Source organism: Antennarius striatus, chromosome 4 (assembly GCF_040054535.1).
Source record: "Antennarius striatus isolate MH-2024 chromosome 4, ASM4005453v1, whole genome shotgun sequence".
In the NCBI taxonomy this organism is placed as follows: domain Eukaryota; kingdom Metazoa; phylum Chordata; class Actinopteri; order Lophiiformes; family Antennariidae; genus Antennarius; species Antennarius striatus.
Window position 1 is genome coordinate 15777059 of NC_090779.1, and position 16489 is coordinate 15793547.

The 16489-nt window shown below is 40.4% G+C and overlaps 1 protein-coding gene across 5 annotated transcripts; it reads right to left on the bottom strand.

The window, feature by feature from the left end:
- Nucleotides 1–77: 77 nt before the first annotated feature.
- On the bottom strand, nucleotides 78–16042 carry hrasa (HRas proto-oncogene, GTPase a). Of its 5 annotated transcripts, XR_011035194.1 has the most exons (7): nucleotides 15779–16042; nucleotides 6446–6578; nucleotides 5417–5595; nucleotides 3621–3780; nucleotides 3036–3160; nucleotides 1642–2702; nucleotides 78–1493 (listed from the first exon to the last, which is right to left on the bottom strand). XR_011035194.1 is itself a non-coding variant. In XM_068313031.1 (6 exons), the coding sequence occupies exons 2-5, from the start codon at nucleotides 6554–6556 to the stop codon at nucleotides 3041–3043; spliced, it is 570 nt and encodes a 189-aa protein (XP_068169132.1). In that variant the 5' UTR covers nucleotides 6557–6578; nucleotides 15779–16042; the 3' UTR covers nucleotides 78–2699; nucleotides 3036–3040. The 5 variants fall into 5 exon arrangements, 4 of the variants coding, with proteins under 4 accessions (XP_068169132.1, XP_068169128.1, XP_068169129.1 ...); XM_068313031.1 differs by having other exon boundaries at nucleotides 78–2699; XM_068313027.1 differs by having other exon boundaries at nucleotides 78–2702.
- Between the last annotated feature and the right edge of the window lie 447 nt (nucleotides 16043–16489).

The following is a 16489-nucleotide window of genomic DNA, read 5'->3' on the forward strand; positions in this document are numbered from 1 at the left end:
TCCTTCTAGGCTTATGAACGCAGTACACACAGTAGCCTGTAGGCGGCAGCAGATCTTAAATATGACATGAAAAGACAGATTGTTTATTGACATCTTTATTCCTGTCCTGCAATACATGTGCCACATTTTCAGAGAGTAAATGCATCTTCAAAAGCTAAACAGTTGACATTTGTACAGATTTCTTCCACACCTCCATGCCAGAGTTTGAAATGGAGAAACAAGCTTGTGAACCAAAATCAATCCTCATAAAAAAAAATTGTCATGCTTGCCAGGTTCAATAATGCATACTTGTGTTTTGCTGAAGTATCCCCACAACACTTTGAAGCTTATTTTCAAATACAACTACAATCTGAATACATAACTTTGTGGGAATCTGTTGTATGATTGTGATTATTACCAAGGATGTACTGTTTTGAGAGGACAAACGGTTCAGGGCTGTCTTATTCTTCAAATGCCACACTTCTTTATCCCCACGGAAAGATTTTTGAGTGAAATGTTTCAAAAATAAATTGGGACCTAACTCCTACATTTTTAGAAATATTTTAAATTTCAAAACATAAGGCCTCTTTCCAAATTTCTAAAGCCTCAAACACATTCACTTTCCTCCACACAGATAAATGAATATTTAACTTGACCACAGAGAAAATAGACTGATCTTGTTTCTTTGAATGAGTGAAAAATAATCACTTTTTCCAGCTGTACAACATGAATTTGGTCAGAAAATAAAATTTCAGTTTTCTTTGAAAAGGGACAAAAGTAAAGATTTCTTTCAAGATATCTTCAGGTTTACCGATCTTCTGAACTGTTAAAATTTTGATCTGGACTAAAGTTTCAGCGCCAGAAGTTCCAGCAGAATTGTAATATAAATCCATATGAACATTTGGGAGTGAGACACTTCATACAAGACTGTCAAGAGAATTCTTTTCAACTTTTTGTCTTATAATGCAGACTGACATTCTGACACATCCGCCATCACAGAAAGAAAAATGCGTCAGATTTCTGTGTCGTGTTTTTCTGGACTTGTCTTCCTATCGCTACACAATTCAGCACACATATTTTTTTAGTTGCACAAATAATCAAATATACAAAACAATGCAGCCAAGACAACATGTACACCTATTAGGTAGCGCTTGCCGCACATATGAGGTTCAAACCAGCTGCAAGATAAGGCAAAGTAAACATAGAGCAGTCTTTATCATTTAAGGAGAACATTAATGCAGTCCTGGAGCGCACAAACAAACAAACAAGCGATTCACTCCTATAACTCAGCAGACATAAACTATTACACACAAAATTCTCACATATACAGTAAATCTGGTTGTGAAATAAGTAGCACCTGATGTCTTACGTCCCGTCGTAGAGTTGAGGTGGCAGAGAAAGAGGAGTATGAGGATAGTACTGGTGTGTGGACTGAGGCAGGACTTGTGCAATACACTCTGTAAAGTGATCTGGTGATATCCTTCTGGTTTCCAGGACAATAAGGTGAGAGCATCCTAGAACACAATTCCTGAGTCTTATTACACACAAGGAGTGACTCTCAAGATCCAAAAATAGCCGTTATCACTGTCATACACTACACAGCTACTGAAACGAAATGCTAGAAACGTGAAGCGTCCATAATGTCTTAAACCATAACCTTACCTTGTTTCACTATACGGGCGTAGGGTTTCCCTCCTATGCTACAACCTCCTCCAGCGTTTAGTAAAACGAAAACTGAATTTCCATGCACGGAATTTCTCCTCCCCAAACCAAAGCAAAACAGGAAAATTAGTAGCCATAAGGGGTGGTTTAATCCCAATAGTATGTTTACAGTAACAAATCCTATTTCACAAAGAATCTATTTGCACTTGCCATTGCTATTATTATTCCAAAGACAATTCTTACCAAAAAAAACACATGTAAGGAGCATAGGTAGCTGCATTTCAACAATTCTATCCCCAACAAGGACTCCAAATACAGCAGACAGTTCTTGGATAAAAAAGTAAAACCAGGCGCCATCTGCAATAAACACGTTCCATCACATATTGCTGAGTGATTTTCAAATCACAAAACAAATTCCACATTAAGATCAAAATAAGACTTTCTTTTTAGAGCTAGGCGGACTGTTAAACACAACAATTTACAGTCAATCCTCCATCAGCCTCCACCCCCTGTGTGCAGTATAATGTAGGGACGACACAGCCATTCAAAAGAAAACAAAGACAGCTCAGGTGGGATGAGGGAGAATTTATGCGTGAGATGAGATGTTTGGGTATCCAAATGTACGTTCCAGTCATTTCCATTGAACTCAGTCAGTACTTCTGGGGAGGGGATTACACTTTTGAGGTTTGAGGTCAGAGACACCCCATTTAAAACCAGTGTTGAGACCGAAGACAATAAGTTAGCAGGGAAACCTGTGGGCGCACCCAGCGAGACCACACTGGAGCTGAGTTGATAGAGGTGCAGCTCACAGTCCGACGTGCCGATCAAAAGAGAGGCTGGACCGGTTTAGTTCAGGTCGCCGTTTGGGCAGCAGTCCGAGCCCTTCTTTCCATAAAGATTCTGTGTTCAGTCAGCTCTGGTGGTTTCTCAGAGAGCTTCTCTTTCAATCATCCTCTTTTTGAAAAAAAGTCTACATTTCATCATTGACTTGTTTAATCTTTCTATCTTGAAGTCTTTTTTACTGCGTACTGTAGCGTATCTCCTCCATGTGCGACAGGCTGCTGTGGAATGAGATGACACAAGTATGATCAGTGTCATCATTTTGCTCTTAAAAAATAAACCTATAGATAGTAAAATGTCAGAGGGACATATGGTTTAATAACTCATTACAATGACAGTTACATTCAAAGTTGTACACTTTCTAGAACCACAGATCAAATTGGTGACTTTCTTTTCTACTATGTTGATGCTTATGGGTGCTCTGGACGGTTCAGTTGGGTTTCTCTGTCTGTTAAAGCACTTTGAAATGTCTGTTGCCATGATTAAGTGCTATATAAATAAAACTTGATTGATTGATTAATGCTGATGAAAACTTTTTGGGGGAACTTTCTCACCTGCATCAAGATACCACGCAGCGACAGCTCATACAGTCCTGGCCGCTTTCGTCGGGTGGATTCAGCTTCCTCAGTTTATGCTGTCTGATCTCCCGAACCAGTGTGTAGAAAGCATCCTCTACTCCCTAAAAACACAGATGCATCATGGTTATGGAACAGCCAATCAATGAAGAGTTCACTGTCACGCCATGCTGCTCAGGTTTAATCTGAACTGAAACGTTAGACATGTGTTGGAAGTGATCACCCAAAACGTGATCACTTCCAACACATTAATGAAGGAATCATGATGACAAGGAAGAAATCACAGCTTCATTCTTTGTATATTATTCTGTTCTTCCCGAGGGTTCAGTGACTAACATGAGAATCTGTGTGTGGCTTCATAACGTGCAACAGTGAATCAGAGACTATGGAGACTGTGCTGTGACTGTCTCTATAAAAATTGAAAGACTATTCATTCAATCCTGTCTGGTAGTTTTTCAGATGTTGCTAAACCACACCCTAAATGCGTATGGAATTTAAAGTCAGTTCAAAATAAGAAATTGCATGTTAGTATGTTCATGTGTGTGCTTTTTATTCTCCATCTACCTGCCGTGTCTTGGCAGAGGTCTCGATGTATGGGATCCCGTAAGACCGGGCGAGGTCCTGAGCTTGCCTTGTGTCCACTGTGCGTGCCGGGAGGTCACATTTGTTTCCCACGAGCACCATGGGAACATCGTCTGAGTCCTTTACACGTTTGATCTGTTCTCTGTTAATTGAAAAACATCAGACTTGTAATGAATGGCATTCGATTTTTGAACCATCTAGTTTCCTTCCTTTCAACCCAGCAAAGTATTTAGCTACTGTGACAATAGCTTGTGTAGGATCCCCCTTGCCTCCTAAACAACAGGAGCGCCACCAGCCAAAAGGCAACCGCTCAGGGAACTCTAGGACCCTGAGGAACAACCAGAACGTTAGTGCTAGGCTGCGCTGCACTGCTGAAGGACTACAATGGAGAGAGAAGCAGGGAGTGGGGAGAGATGGACAACCGGCAGGCAGTGGGCAGCATGACATCATAACTACAGCAGCCTTCAGCACACGCCAGACAGCCAGGGGGAATGGAGCGAGAGCAGGCGGTCAGATCAATTTATCAGCTTCCCCCACCCCCACACGGATCTCAGTACAGTAGGATGCATCTACACTGCGCCCCATCCATCTGAAGCCAACAATGCTAATGAACTGATTCAATGAAGAGGTTCATGATCATCATAGCAGACGGATTCAGTGTCACCCACAACCACAACAATAACTAAGAGCTAGAATGGCTCGCTGTAGACTGCATACCTCAGCCAAAGCCTAAACAATCCTACGTCTGTTTAAATGGTCCCATCCACGCCCCACCCCTCTACAATGATTTGTGGTATTTGACTCTGTACTTTTGTGCAATTAGGGGAAAAAAAAATATAAAAAATTAACTGGCCAGTGTTAAAGAAGGCAAAAAAAAATTAAATCTCTTGTGACAAGTGAAAACCAGTTTCTAATGCGAGTGAAAACATAACCTCCTTGTTTCAGTGAATAATGATTGTTATTGTTTCAAAACTTTTATGAAAATATCCGTGGCAAATATAATTGGGATCATGTTCAAAATGATCAAAATCTAACCATGACACGTACTCAAAACCCATGTTAATGTTTAAAATGAGGCTTTCTCAGAGTTAATTGTACCTCAAGAAAGAAGTGCAACCCTGGGATGCACTTCAACAAAGATCTGTGCATCCCAGCATGACGTTTATGCATCCCAAAAGTAATAACAGAATATACGGTAGAAGCAAACACAAGCACATGTGTAATAAACCCTATCTGTCCATGTGTAACATCTTTTGCTTCCCAACAGTAAGACAGGCAACGGTATGTTTGAAGTAATGAGAAAGACAAAATATGGGAAAATGAGAGAACATCATCATCATGATCTAAACAGTTGGCCTTGCTTTCTTCCCTGACCTTGGAAGTGCTGCCTCTCTGGGTTCCTCTAATTGAGTCAGGATCGTTTTCATTGGCGACTTACTGTAATCCTCAAGTTGAGGTCTAAGCTTTCTTTAGCCCTGTTAAACACTACAGCATGACATCACCAAAATACTGCAGAGAGCTGAAGAGAATACATGGACACAGCCTTTCCATCCAGAACCCACGGGAGGCCTCGTAACACACATTACACTTGCAAACAGACTCATACAGAAAACAAAAGGGCAGGAGGGACTTTATGTCAGCGCTCCAACCTGATTGATGTGGCCAATGAATATACATGTTCACCTATGAAACACAAGATCCCCTGATGTTAATAATAGAAACAAGATTCATGGCACCGCTGCATCTTTTAACCCCCCCCCAAACCCACAATCGCACACCTGTACTGGTGAATGTCCTCAAATGACTTTGTGTTGTTGATGGCGAAGACACACAGGAAACCCTCCCCTGTCCTCATATACTGATCCCTCATTGCGCTGTACTCCTCTTGACCTGCAGTATCCAGGATATCCAGCAGGCAGGTCTCCCCATCGATCACAACCTGCTTCCTGTACGAGTCCTACAGACAAAAAGACAAACTCCAACGTTTAGAGGAGACATCATTAAAACGTGAAAGGGAGCAACACGTCACACAAATCACGCTAACACTGAGAGAAGATGACAAATTCCTCGATCCTTCTGTGACCTGGTCAGGTCACAGAAGTCTAAGCACAACACATAACGTCAAAAGTTAAAAACAAAGGCAACGTATCAAGGTACATGTCAAAAGTCCTCAAAATGTAATCGGACAATTATTTCAAACAAATGGTAGAAATGATCAGAGCAGCGTCAGCAAACTGTTCATCACCCAGGCCCACAGAATGCTGTAAACATGGAGCACAATTTGCAACTGCTTTACAATTGTGAGATAATATATAAAATAAACTTTTTTTTAAACATTCCCTCTCAAGATAATTGTTTCGTTTTATTTCTAAATATGGGTTGCTACATGTTGAATCCTTTTTCACTTGCAGGTCAAATGGCCACTAGGAGCAGGGTAATGGAGTCAATGTTTGGCCTTCCAATATGCAGCAGCAAAAACATGGAGTGCCGTCCCTTTGTTTGTTAGAGCATAGGGTCCAGGAATGCAAAAACACAAAAAGGACATTGTCCAGCCAGGGACAGGCGTGGTGAGAAACAGAGGGAGACATAGAGAGAGAGAAATAAAGAAAAGGAGTGGAGAAAACATTCTCTTTGGTTTCTCTCTCCCCTTCGCATTTTACACGTCATTCAGTGTCTGGTTTTCATGAAACCATACGTGTGACAGCAGGCCAGAGAACAAATATCTTTCTTCAAAAGGCTGACTCTTGGGATATTTGCCTCAAAGTTTGAATTACTCCAGAAACATAAGTCAGAGAAGAGATTCGTACCTCTATGGTGGGGTCATATTCATCCACAAAGTGGTTCTGGATGAGCTGGATGGTGAGTGCGCTCTTGCCCACGCCTCCAGCACCCACCACCACCAGTTTATACTCCGTCATGGTTGCAGCTGCAGCTCACCCACTGCTGGACAGAAGATGGGCAGCAGGTTAGCACTCTTTCCAGACATACACAGAGCTTTGATTTGTGTAACACTGGACTGACCACAACCAGTGGCACAAAGCATGCTGTTAGGAAAAACATAAACAGTTTGCGTGTGTGTATTGATGTGCACAATGGTGATTGAGGTTGAGACCCTCAAAGGGGAATGTGAAAAATGCGCTGAAGGTACTCAGTTCCAATCCCCTCCTGCTCAGTGTGTGTAAAAGGGAGAGCTAAGGAGGCCATGTCACACTGACCCTCATCAGGCAGGTCTCACTTGACCGAGTCCTACCTTTGAACTCCACCATTTCACCACTGACACCATTTCAAAATCATCCCATGAAGTAGATCCAAAAGAGAGCTAAACATATTGAACAAAAAGATTTTTAAAAGTTACATATATACCAATTGGATCTGCACCATATTTCTGAGTAAGTTAGCTAAATTACTACTGTTAACAAAGCTACGCCATTGCCATGAATTGTTCTTGTTAGTTCACCTTATTTCTTCCACAGGGATCAATCCATAGCAACATAATGAGAGGTCTAAAAAGGGCTTTTATGACTTCAGGTGTGCCTGCAGTTGCCCCCTGTGGACCCACTGAACCCTCTTAATAGATTATTCAATGCAACAAGTCTTCCCTGGGTATAAATCATCCCTTTTCTTCTGTTGGTGAAAAGTTACACAACGCAGATAGAGATAACATGTAAGATAAAGTGATTCATCCCACAGTGGGAAATTCCTGTGTTTCAGCAGTTTAAAATAAAACAAAAACAGAACGCAGCAACAATACCAGTATGGGCAGGTAAGAGTGTACACTGAATAGTCTAAGACTTAGACTATTCAAAATATTTATTACAACACTGGGTCACTTATACTCTCAGTGACCCAGTGTTGTAATAAATAGTTTACAGAAATATATGGCTTTGGAAGTAATGGGGAAAATATCATCGGAAAAGTACTGGAGGTCTAGCACTGCAACATTCTGCTCAACTATCAAAACAAAAACACATTTTCAATTTAATTTAATTTCAAATTAAATGAAATGTTCTGCATTTAACATTTAACAAAAAAAACCACATTCTTAAAAAGCTTTTTTCTTTATTGAATAAAGTCAACTGGAAAATGTTTGGCTTGCCATTCATGAGGCTTATTCAGAACTGAGGTAACAGTTGATGGGAGGAGCAGTCTGAGGTGGGAACTAAGAACAAAAGTGGACACCAGCAGAAACTAAAAGTGCTCAAAAATGTGGAACGTTTTAAAAATATGCCAATTATGTTCACAGACAGTACAAACAATTAACCCATCTAGAAACACAAATGCGCAACTCAGAAACAGCGTGAGCACAGCACAGTACACAGAAACACAGAGATCCACTGATGTCCCACAACACCACACTGGCCAGTGACATTCCAAGTCCACCAAGTCGATGAGTCATCACATTTGGTGTTTCTGCAGTGACAAAGTATTACTCAGCTAATTTAAAAATGACCACAAATCTATGACCTAATACGAACAGTAGACATGGACGATGCAAGATGAGTCAGCACAACAAAGAATAGAAACTTTTAGAGACCAAATCAAACACAAGCAATGGCTCCGGCTAACCGTAAGATAAATCTGTTGGCATTTGATAAGAATCTACCACCAAAGGTTGTGACTGCAGATTGACATCATACATTATTGAGTAGTCAGGTGATGCCATTATAATGATGTCATCTCTGAAGTCAGAGCCCAGAGAAAAAGAACTGACTTTTTGTGCCTCCCAGGATGCAATAGCCCTTGAACAGCCTTTAACCCAACCCAGCAAATGAGGAAGACATGCATTATCAAGATACAGATAACACTGTTTTACTTTGTCACCGAGTGTGATTCTGATGTAAATTAAGACCAGAATCAGATAAAATGAAAACACAGTTCGACATGTGTGCACCATCATCACCAACAGCTAAGGAAATTTTGACTCTCTTCCTCAAATGGTTTGGGTAATGTCCTGCAGGGTGGGTGTAGGATCAGTTAAATAAAATCACCCTTTGGTGATGTACCGTAACAAGTTCATCTAGTGTTTGATTTTGCTGATTGTTTCTGTTTAAGTGAATAAGAAACTCATAAACTCACCTCACCTGCTAGAGCAAGTGATCAATCAGTCATGATTTCATGAGCTCCACTACAGTTCTCTTACTCTGCTGGTGTTGATTCTCATGCATGAGGTCATGGAAATCCTGGAAGGGTGAATCAGAAGCAACTGGACTTTTTTCCCCCCATATTTGAAGATGTTTCACCTCAAATCTATGAGACTTCCTCTATTCTCAGTAGCTGCTTCAGATTCAGCCTTCAAGGACTTACTTCCACTGTATTTACACAATTGCAAACATTTGCAAAAAAATTGCAAATATTTGGCAAACCTATAGATCCTGGCAGAAGTGAATGTGAGTACAGTGCTTTAGATTGCATGAGCAATCTATATTTGTGCTTTATCAACCAAAAAGAGAACACACAAACACGTTACAGTCTCTAAACAGCAGACCTCTACAGACAAGCCCCCCCCCCCCAAAAAAATTACTGAAATACTGTATGTTTCTGGATTAAGTGCTGCATTAATAGAACCTCCATTTGCCTGTGTGGGTGGTGTCTGAATTGTGTGCAACTGAAATGATGTGTTTACAGACTGAAACCAGCCAAGACCAAGAGTAGTTCACTGATGTTAATAATTAACAAAAAAGTATACAAGCTAACTGACGATGCAGACATGTAGAGTATCCATTGCTCATTTGGGTAGCCCTGAACACCATCACCAATGTCAACTATTGTTTCTTCCTAGTGAAAATAAAATCCCTCACTGTTGTAATTCCCAGAAAAAAAAACCCAGACCTTTCATTGATGTGGACACACATTTGTTGACTGTATTTAAATCAACCTGGTACCCAGTGACGAAGTAGCAGAGACACTAAACAGCCTCCTGTAACTATACAAACAGCAGCTGGTAAAAAAAAAAAGATTTGTACAAGGCAGAGAGCCTCTGGATGGCCTTTAATCATTGTGGTAAATAAGCTCAGGACAAGTCAAAGATTGATGGAACACAAACATCAGGGTTCCTTGAAAAACATGTAGTTCACCAATGAACGCGGCATGGATGAAACTAAAGTAGACGAGTCATTAGTATTAAGGGAGGACCATTTTTACCATTATAATTTAGAGATAATGCTGCTCTGTGTTTTTGAAATGTTGTGATTAATTCAGTGAAGGCCTTAATGACAGCATGGATTACAGAAGTTCTGAAAGACAAGTCTCTACCAAATAATTCTCACTCCTCTCCCTTAGATATAAATGGGACGGGAAGATGACAAAAAGCAGGACAAGGTAAACGAGTCATCAAATTCACTGGAGGGATATTTGTATCATTCCTTCAAACATATTGCTATGACTGCTGCCTTCTTTGCTGACTCATCCTACGAATAACCTACTTCACATAGAGCCTAAACCAGTTCAGACTCTTAAAACGGATTTCCCCACAGATTCAACCTTGCTTACAAATAGCTTGAGTATTATAATTCTAATATTTAGGACTAATCCTTCCACATACAGTAACAGGTGGTCATGAGTAGCGCATACAGAGTCAAAAGACATGATGCAGGTCATATGTTAGAACAAGGTATTTTTCTATGATCGTTGTTTATGATCATTGTGTTTATCAGTCTTCACTACATCGATTTACTAACTAATTAATTAAGGTTGTATTGAATGAATGGGACAAAGTAACTTTGCTGGATGGGATGTGTTGAACTTGGTTTCAGTCTTTACAGACAGCTGCAGTCAACAGTTGAGTTTACTACAGGGTCATTTCCAAATTACATTAGATTGTTGGGATCGGGAATTCCCTTATGAATATTGTGTGAACTGCTCACAGAATTGAAAACATGCACCAAGCAATCTGATTGCACTGTGCCATACTGCAAGACATTTTATGACTACATTGTCAAATTACTAAGCTTTTATTTATAAAAAGGCAGAGCCAAAAGAACAGAACAATTAAAGATGTGTGGTGGGAAAAGCAATGGCAACAAATATACAGAGATAACAGACGTAGACACTACTACCCATTCAAATTCAAGTGGCTGCAAGTGATGAAATCAACCTAAAACATGTCTGCCTAATGCATCCTCAGGTACTCTTTAGAGAACCAAACCAAAACCATTATGAGCACCCCTGCGCATAATGACATTTATGAACATTAACGCATACACAAAAAGCCTAACTGAAACAAATCAAACTGCATCAGAGCCTAACCCTCAGAAGAAGCTAAAAAAAACAGCAAAGATAGAAAATGTAGGGCACACACAGAAACAAAAGCAAGAAAGACAAACACGTGCATCCTTTCACCCAACCACAGCTCTGCCAACTTTGAGATGGTTGCTTGGCCCATTTGTCCCGCATAACCAGATCTCAAGTGTAAGTCTGACAAACAGTTCAGATTTACAGCCTAAAATGCAAATTAAACACAACCCTTTCTCAAACTAGGCCATGACAGTGACTGATTAATAATCCTCTCATACATATGGGATGAATAGCTAAATCAATCATTGATTGAGATGCTGTCTCTTCCTCTGATCCACTTGTTGTCAGTGGGGTTCATACGGAGATTGGTTTTGTGTCGACAGAGAGGAGGAATGAGGACATGGCCGCTGCGCATCACAATCTTCAGTGCATCTCTTTTCACATATTTCCTATAAACACATTTCTGTTATGCAGACATAGTTATCCTTACCACATAGCAGTGTCCTGCCCTTCTCTGCAGTTCGTTTAATATTGCACATCAAGTGCTGGTGGTTTTTTCATCTGTCCTCATATGCATCTGAAGAACAGTTGGCATCATTTATATTAGGTCTGAAATAGTCATAAGCACATCTCCTACTAACTGGTTTTCATAAAACTAAGAATCTCACATGCTTGTCCTGTAGCCCTCAACTATCTCCCAAACATCCAGAGAGAAGAGAGACGGTATCACTGATATCCAGCAAAATCAATAGCATGGAGCTACTTTGGATATCTGAAAAACAACGAGCATTTGTTCCTTTCACACCTGCAAAACCAGGTGCTAAAGTAGTGACCACGCCCAGCTTGTTCACCCATTTTCAAAGGACATCCTCCAATGTAGATCCAAGAATGTGTCCCATTCGTGACTTTTATTCCAAAAAGTGACCATTCGACAAAATATGCTAACGAGTTAGAAAAAGAACAAACTGGTCGGATCATTTTCTTACAAAACTACAGAGAAACAGTATGTTATTACTGATGCAAACAGACACAGCTGTTTCTGTGTAGTATCCTGAAAACCTCACACCATTCTCACCCTAATTTCTACAAGGACAATCACACCTGCAGGCCTGCAAAAATAATGCATTCAACAATGATGAGGTCATGCATTTTGTCTGTCATACAAATGAATTTTACTACTCTATTAACTCACTTCACAAAGGCAAACTGTGTGAGCTTCCAGTGTTCACATATATATGACTCTGACACTCTAGAGTTGCAGCATCTATAAGCTGGGCGGTATTATTCTACAAACCCCAAAATCTTTTTGTAGCTGTGCACCTTCTGATCAAAAAGTGCTATACAGTAGGTCTGTGCTCAGGACTCAGGAGTATTTATGGCGAGTCACCTCAGCCTGGGAAGTTAAGAGTTCGTTTTGAAACCCTAGAACCCTGCCTGGACCGAGAGGATAATTTTACATGACAGTTTACAGAGGGTGCAAATAACGGGGGTGATAGGAGGAGTATGGTTGGGGGATGGTGGGGGTGGGGGTTACTTTTACTTTGACCTAAGAGATGGGAATATGAAAATATGGAGAGAAAATAAAAGGAGAAAAAATAAAATAAAATGGAATGCACAATTCCACCCTCACCCACTAATTACACATATAAATCTTTGAAATCAACAGTCAATAACCATCATATTTAATATTACTCCTCCTAACGCAAGAAATAATTCCATCTCTTCAAAATGTGATGGAAGGGGGAGGACAAATGAACAACCATCTTCCTCGACACACATTTTGCTCTCCATTTAAGTGCTTAATTGGTTAAAGAATCCATACTGGCAGAGCCACAACCCCAGAGATAATAGATTTTTAATGGAGAGTTGATGGTAAGACTACCCTCTCGAGGGAGGTATCACAGTCCAGTACCGAGACTCTGGGACCAGCCATCGCACCCTCCTACTCTCAAAATGACATCATTGCCCTGAACAGCATCCAAACATAGGTCCTGACAGGTAGCTGAGGAATCACTTTTCTACTCTCGGTAGTCAGTGAAGCTCAAGTAAGGACTTAAAGCAATCTTTATAAAGAATACTCATTCAGAGATAACCTAGCTGTTGGATGACAATCCTTTAAAAAAGGGATACTCATTTAGTCCTCATCTAGTGCTAGAATTTAGACCTTACAAAGGCAAGAACTAAACCATTATTTATCTAATTTAATTATCTTTGATAAAATATTACTTCTTGAAAAATTTTCTCTCTTGCATGCATTGGTGTGCAGCTCTTAAAAGCACCATGGGTACTGATGACCTTTTACCCATGAGGTCATCCTTTCAGCTCGTTGGGCAGGGTGAGATGGTGACGACAGCATCAGAGATGAAAAGTCATGATGACCTCCACACAAAGGCCTGCCAGCAGGAGGAGTCATGATGCTTATCGTCAGATACCAAACACCCCAAAACTCATCAGAGGAATGAGTGAGTCCAGTTGATGGTCTGTGGATCAAAAAAGCCTTCAGAGGCTAGTATACATATTGATATGTATCAATATGTATACGTGTATCAATATGGTTGTGTGTGTGTGTGTGTGTGTGCGTGTGTGTGTGTGTGTGTGTGTGTGTGTGTGCGTGTGTGTGTGTGTGTTTGCTATGACACTGAGGATACACAAACATGGACTAAAGCAGAGCTAACTAGTCAGCCAAATACAAGCTGACTTTACTCATGATAATAAGCAACTGTAATAAGATAAAAACGTGCCGAGTGTGTGTCTCTATGACACCGAGGATACACTGTACACACAGGCAGGCTACAAATACATACACCATAGCAGAGCTAACTAGTTAGCCAAATACTTGCTGACTTCAACATCTTGTGTGGAACTTTCAGTCAGTAGCTGAGCCAGGACGTTGCTACACACTGCTACCATAGTCTGAACACAAACTCCACCTCAGGGATTCTTGTTTACAGTGTGTTTGCATTACAGTATATGTCAATGGACATTTAACAGAAAATAGAGTGTTTTTTGTGGTGACAGCTGTTTATTTAATTCCATGCTCTCTTGTTCACGTGATTCCTCCTTGCAGATGCGTCGTGATAGGTTGGGCGCTTGAGTGGGTGGAGTTAAAGCGTGACACCGTGAGGTTTTCAAGTGAGCTTATTCAAATATATAGGTGGGGAGATAACAATGTATAAGAACTAGCATATTTCCATTTCTAACCTCATTAAACTTCAATTTTGGCACGACTATTCTTATTCATTTATTCCTTTATCTACTTGAAGAGGAGACAATCACAACGGTCTTATCCCACACAGACACAAGAAGAACATGCAAACTCCTGACAGAAATGTCCCAGATGGAATCAAACCAAGGACCTTCTTGCTGTGAGGCAACAACACTACCCATTGCACCGCTCCACAACATTAATTTGAGAATGTCAATAATAAAACAAATGCTGGATATTGGAAATGATAGCCATCCAGGCCATGGTTTAAGCCTCCCACCAGAACAGGTAAGACCAAAATATGACAGCAGGATGCAGCAATATGTGTCTTGTAAAATTAAGGCATTAAGAGGAGTCACATGTATTTTGGCAAGCAGATGTGAACCACACAAACTACGGCTGCTCAGAGAAAAGGACAAGAGATTAACAATCCACCTCTATAAATTGCTGGAATATATCCAGCTGTTCCACCTGTCTCACCTTTACACTGAATGCTATGGTTAATGATGTCAACCAAGCCTAGACCTTGTTAATGGAAAAACATAAAGTAATGTACTTGTAACTATATATGATCTTGGAAAATTTAGTGTGGTTGTACACTGGTTTTTCTTTGCAGGGTGGATTCTAACACTGGGTGACAGGCAGGGTACACCCCAACATACAAACAACCAATCACCTCTATGAAATAACGACTGCATTTCCAGTCACAAATCCACATATGCTGCTTTTTCTACGTATTGCAGGAGGGTATGGAAAGAAACTCACACACACACACACACACACACACACACACACACACACACACACACACACACACACACACACACACACACACACACAAGGAGAATATAATCACCATGTAGCCTATCATACTCCAAAACAACCCCAACAATACACACAAAACTGAAACAATTTTCTTCCTACAAGAGGATTTAAATGTCTCATGTCATTTTTCGCTGCTATTTTGATGAATGTGTTAATTCTGACAGGGATGTTGTCATTTGGGATGAATAGATTATTTCCATGACCATCACATGCTTCACTAAGGATCAAGTCTTTTGTCTTTTTTTTTTTTTTTTAAATTTTTTTTTTATTAAGGAATTACGAAGAAATTCAAACAGACAGTTTTGAGAGAAGAAATAATCCCAAATCAGCTTTCTAAATGTCTTGTAATGGAATCTAACTTCCGCAGTGACACATCCAGGCTGTACTCTCTGTGGCGGGGCGTCACCCTGCTCGTCTGGGTGGACACTGAGGCAGCAGCAGCCCCATACCCAACAAAACAGCACAATGAACACCAGCTACACAAAACTTGATCACCGCTAGCTTTATTTAAACACTTTCCTTTTTTTTTTTTTTTTTTTGCTTTCACGGCCAGGAGAGGCGGCAATCCAACGCGATCTAATATTATTCCTCCACAAGTTACACCCAAACTCATGGGAGACTGTTAATAAAATGGGTAATTATTGTGAATTTAAAGCCGCAACATTTTAAATAGCACGTACATTCACATTAGCATTAGACTCTGAATTACTATGAAAACATAAGGGCCAGTCGGCTACATTAAAATGTTGACGGTAGCTAGCGAACATGTTTTTAACTGTGGTCCGCAATCTCCAGCAAAGCACTGAAAGCATTTCAAACCATCATTAGACAAAACAGTCACTGGTGAAATATTTGCGAAGTGCATACCGGTACTTACAAGCAGAGGTCTAATAAGCGACAAGAACGACGTTTCTTCTAACGAAGATGAAGAAGAAGAAAAAAATCAACTCTGTTGCCTCCGTGTAGAAACCACCGGGAAACAAAATGGTCTGGCCTGATTCCCGCCGTCTTCAGATGTCTACCTCTTCTTCCTTAGGAGAAAGTGTTTAATTTTCAGTGGCTAAAAAAAAAATAAAAAAATTAAAAAAATGCACCCATGCATTCATTGACCGGGTAAAACGAGCCCGCGTTGAACAATGTGCTTCCACACGGAGAAGAGGGGACGAGTGAGGAGCCCACGCCCAGCTCGGAGCCACATAGCACCGCCCCGGTTACCATGCATGTTACTGCTGCGTTCAGGTGCTGTGGGAAATTTAGGGATTCCTGAGTGAAGGCCAGTAGTCACACCAAGCATTCCCTTCAGGGAGAGTGTGGTAGAAAGAGGCAGATACAGTCAAGGACATAACGTTTTTTATGGTGTTGTCTGTGAGCAAGACTCAATAGATTTCCATATGTTGATATTCTTATAGATTTACAATTTCCACGGTTTTCATATATTTATTATCTAATTTCACATACATATATTGTTTATATTGTATGTGCCTTCAATTGCCCTTGGGGACAAATTAATTAAAAAAATTGAATTGAATTGAATTGAATTGACTTGAATTGAATATAGACAGGGAAGAACACATTAATTTTTTCAGTG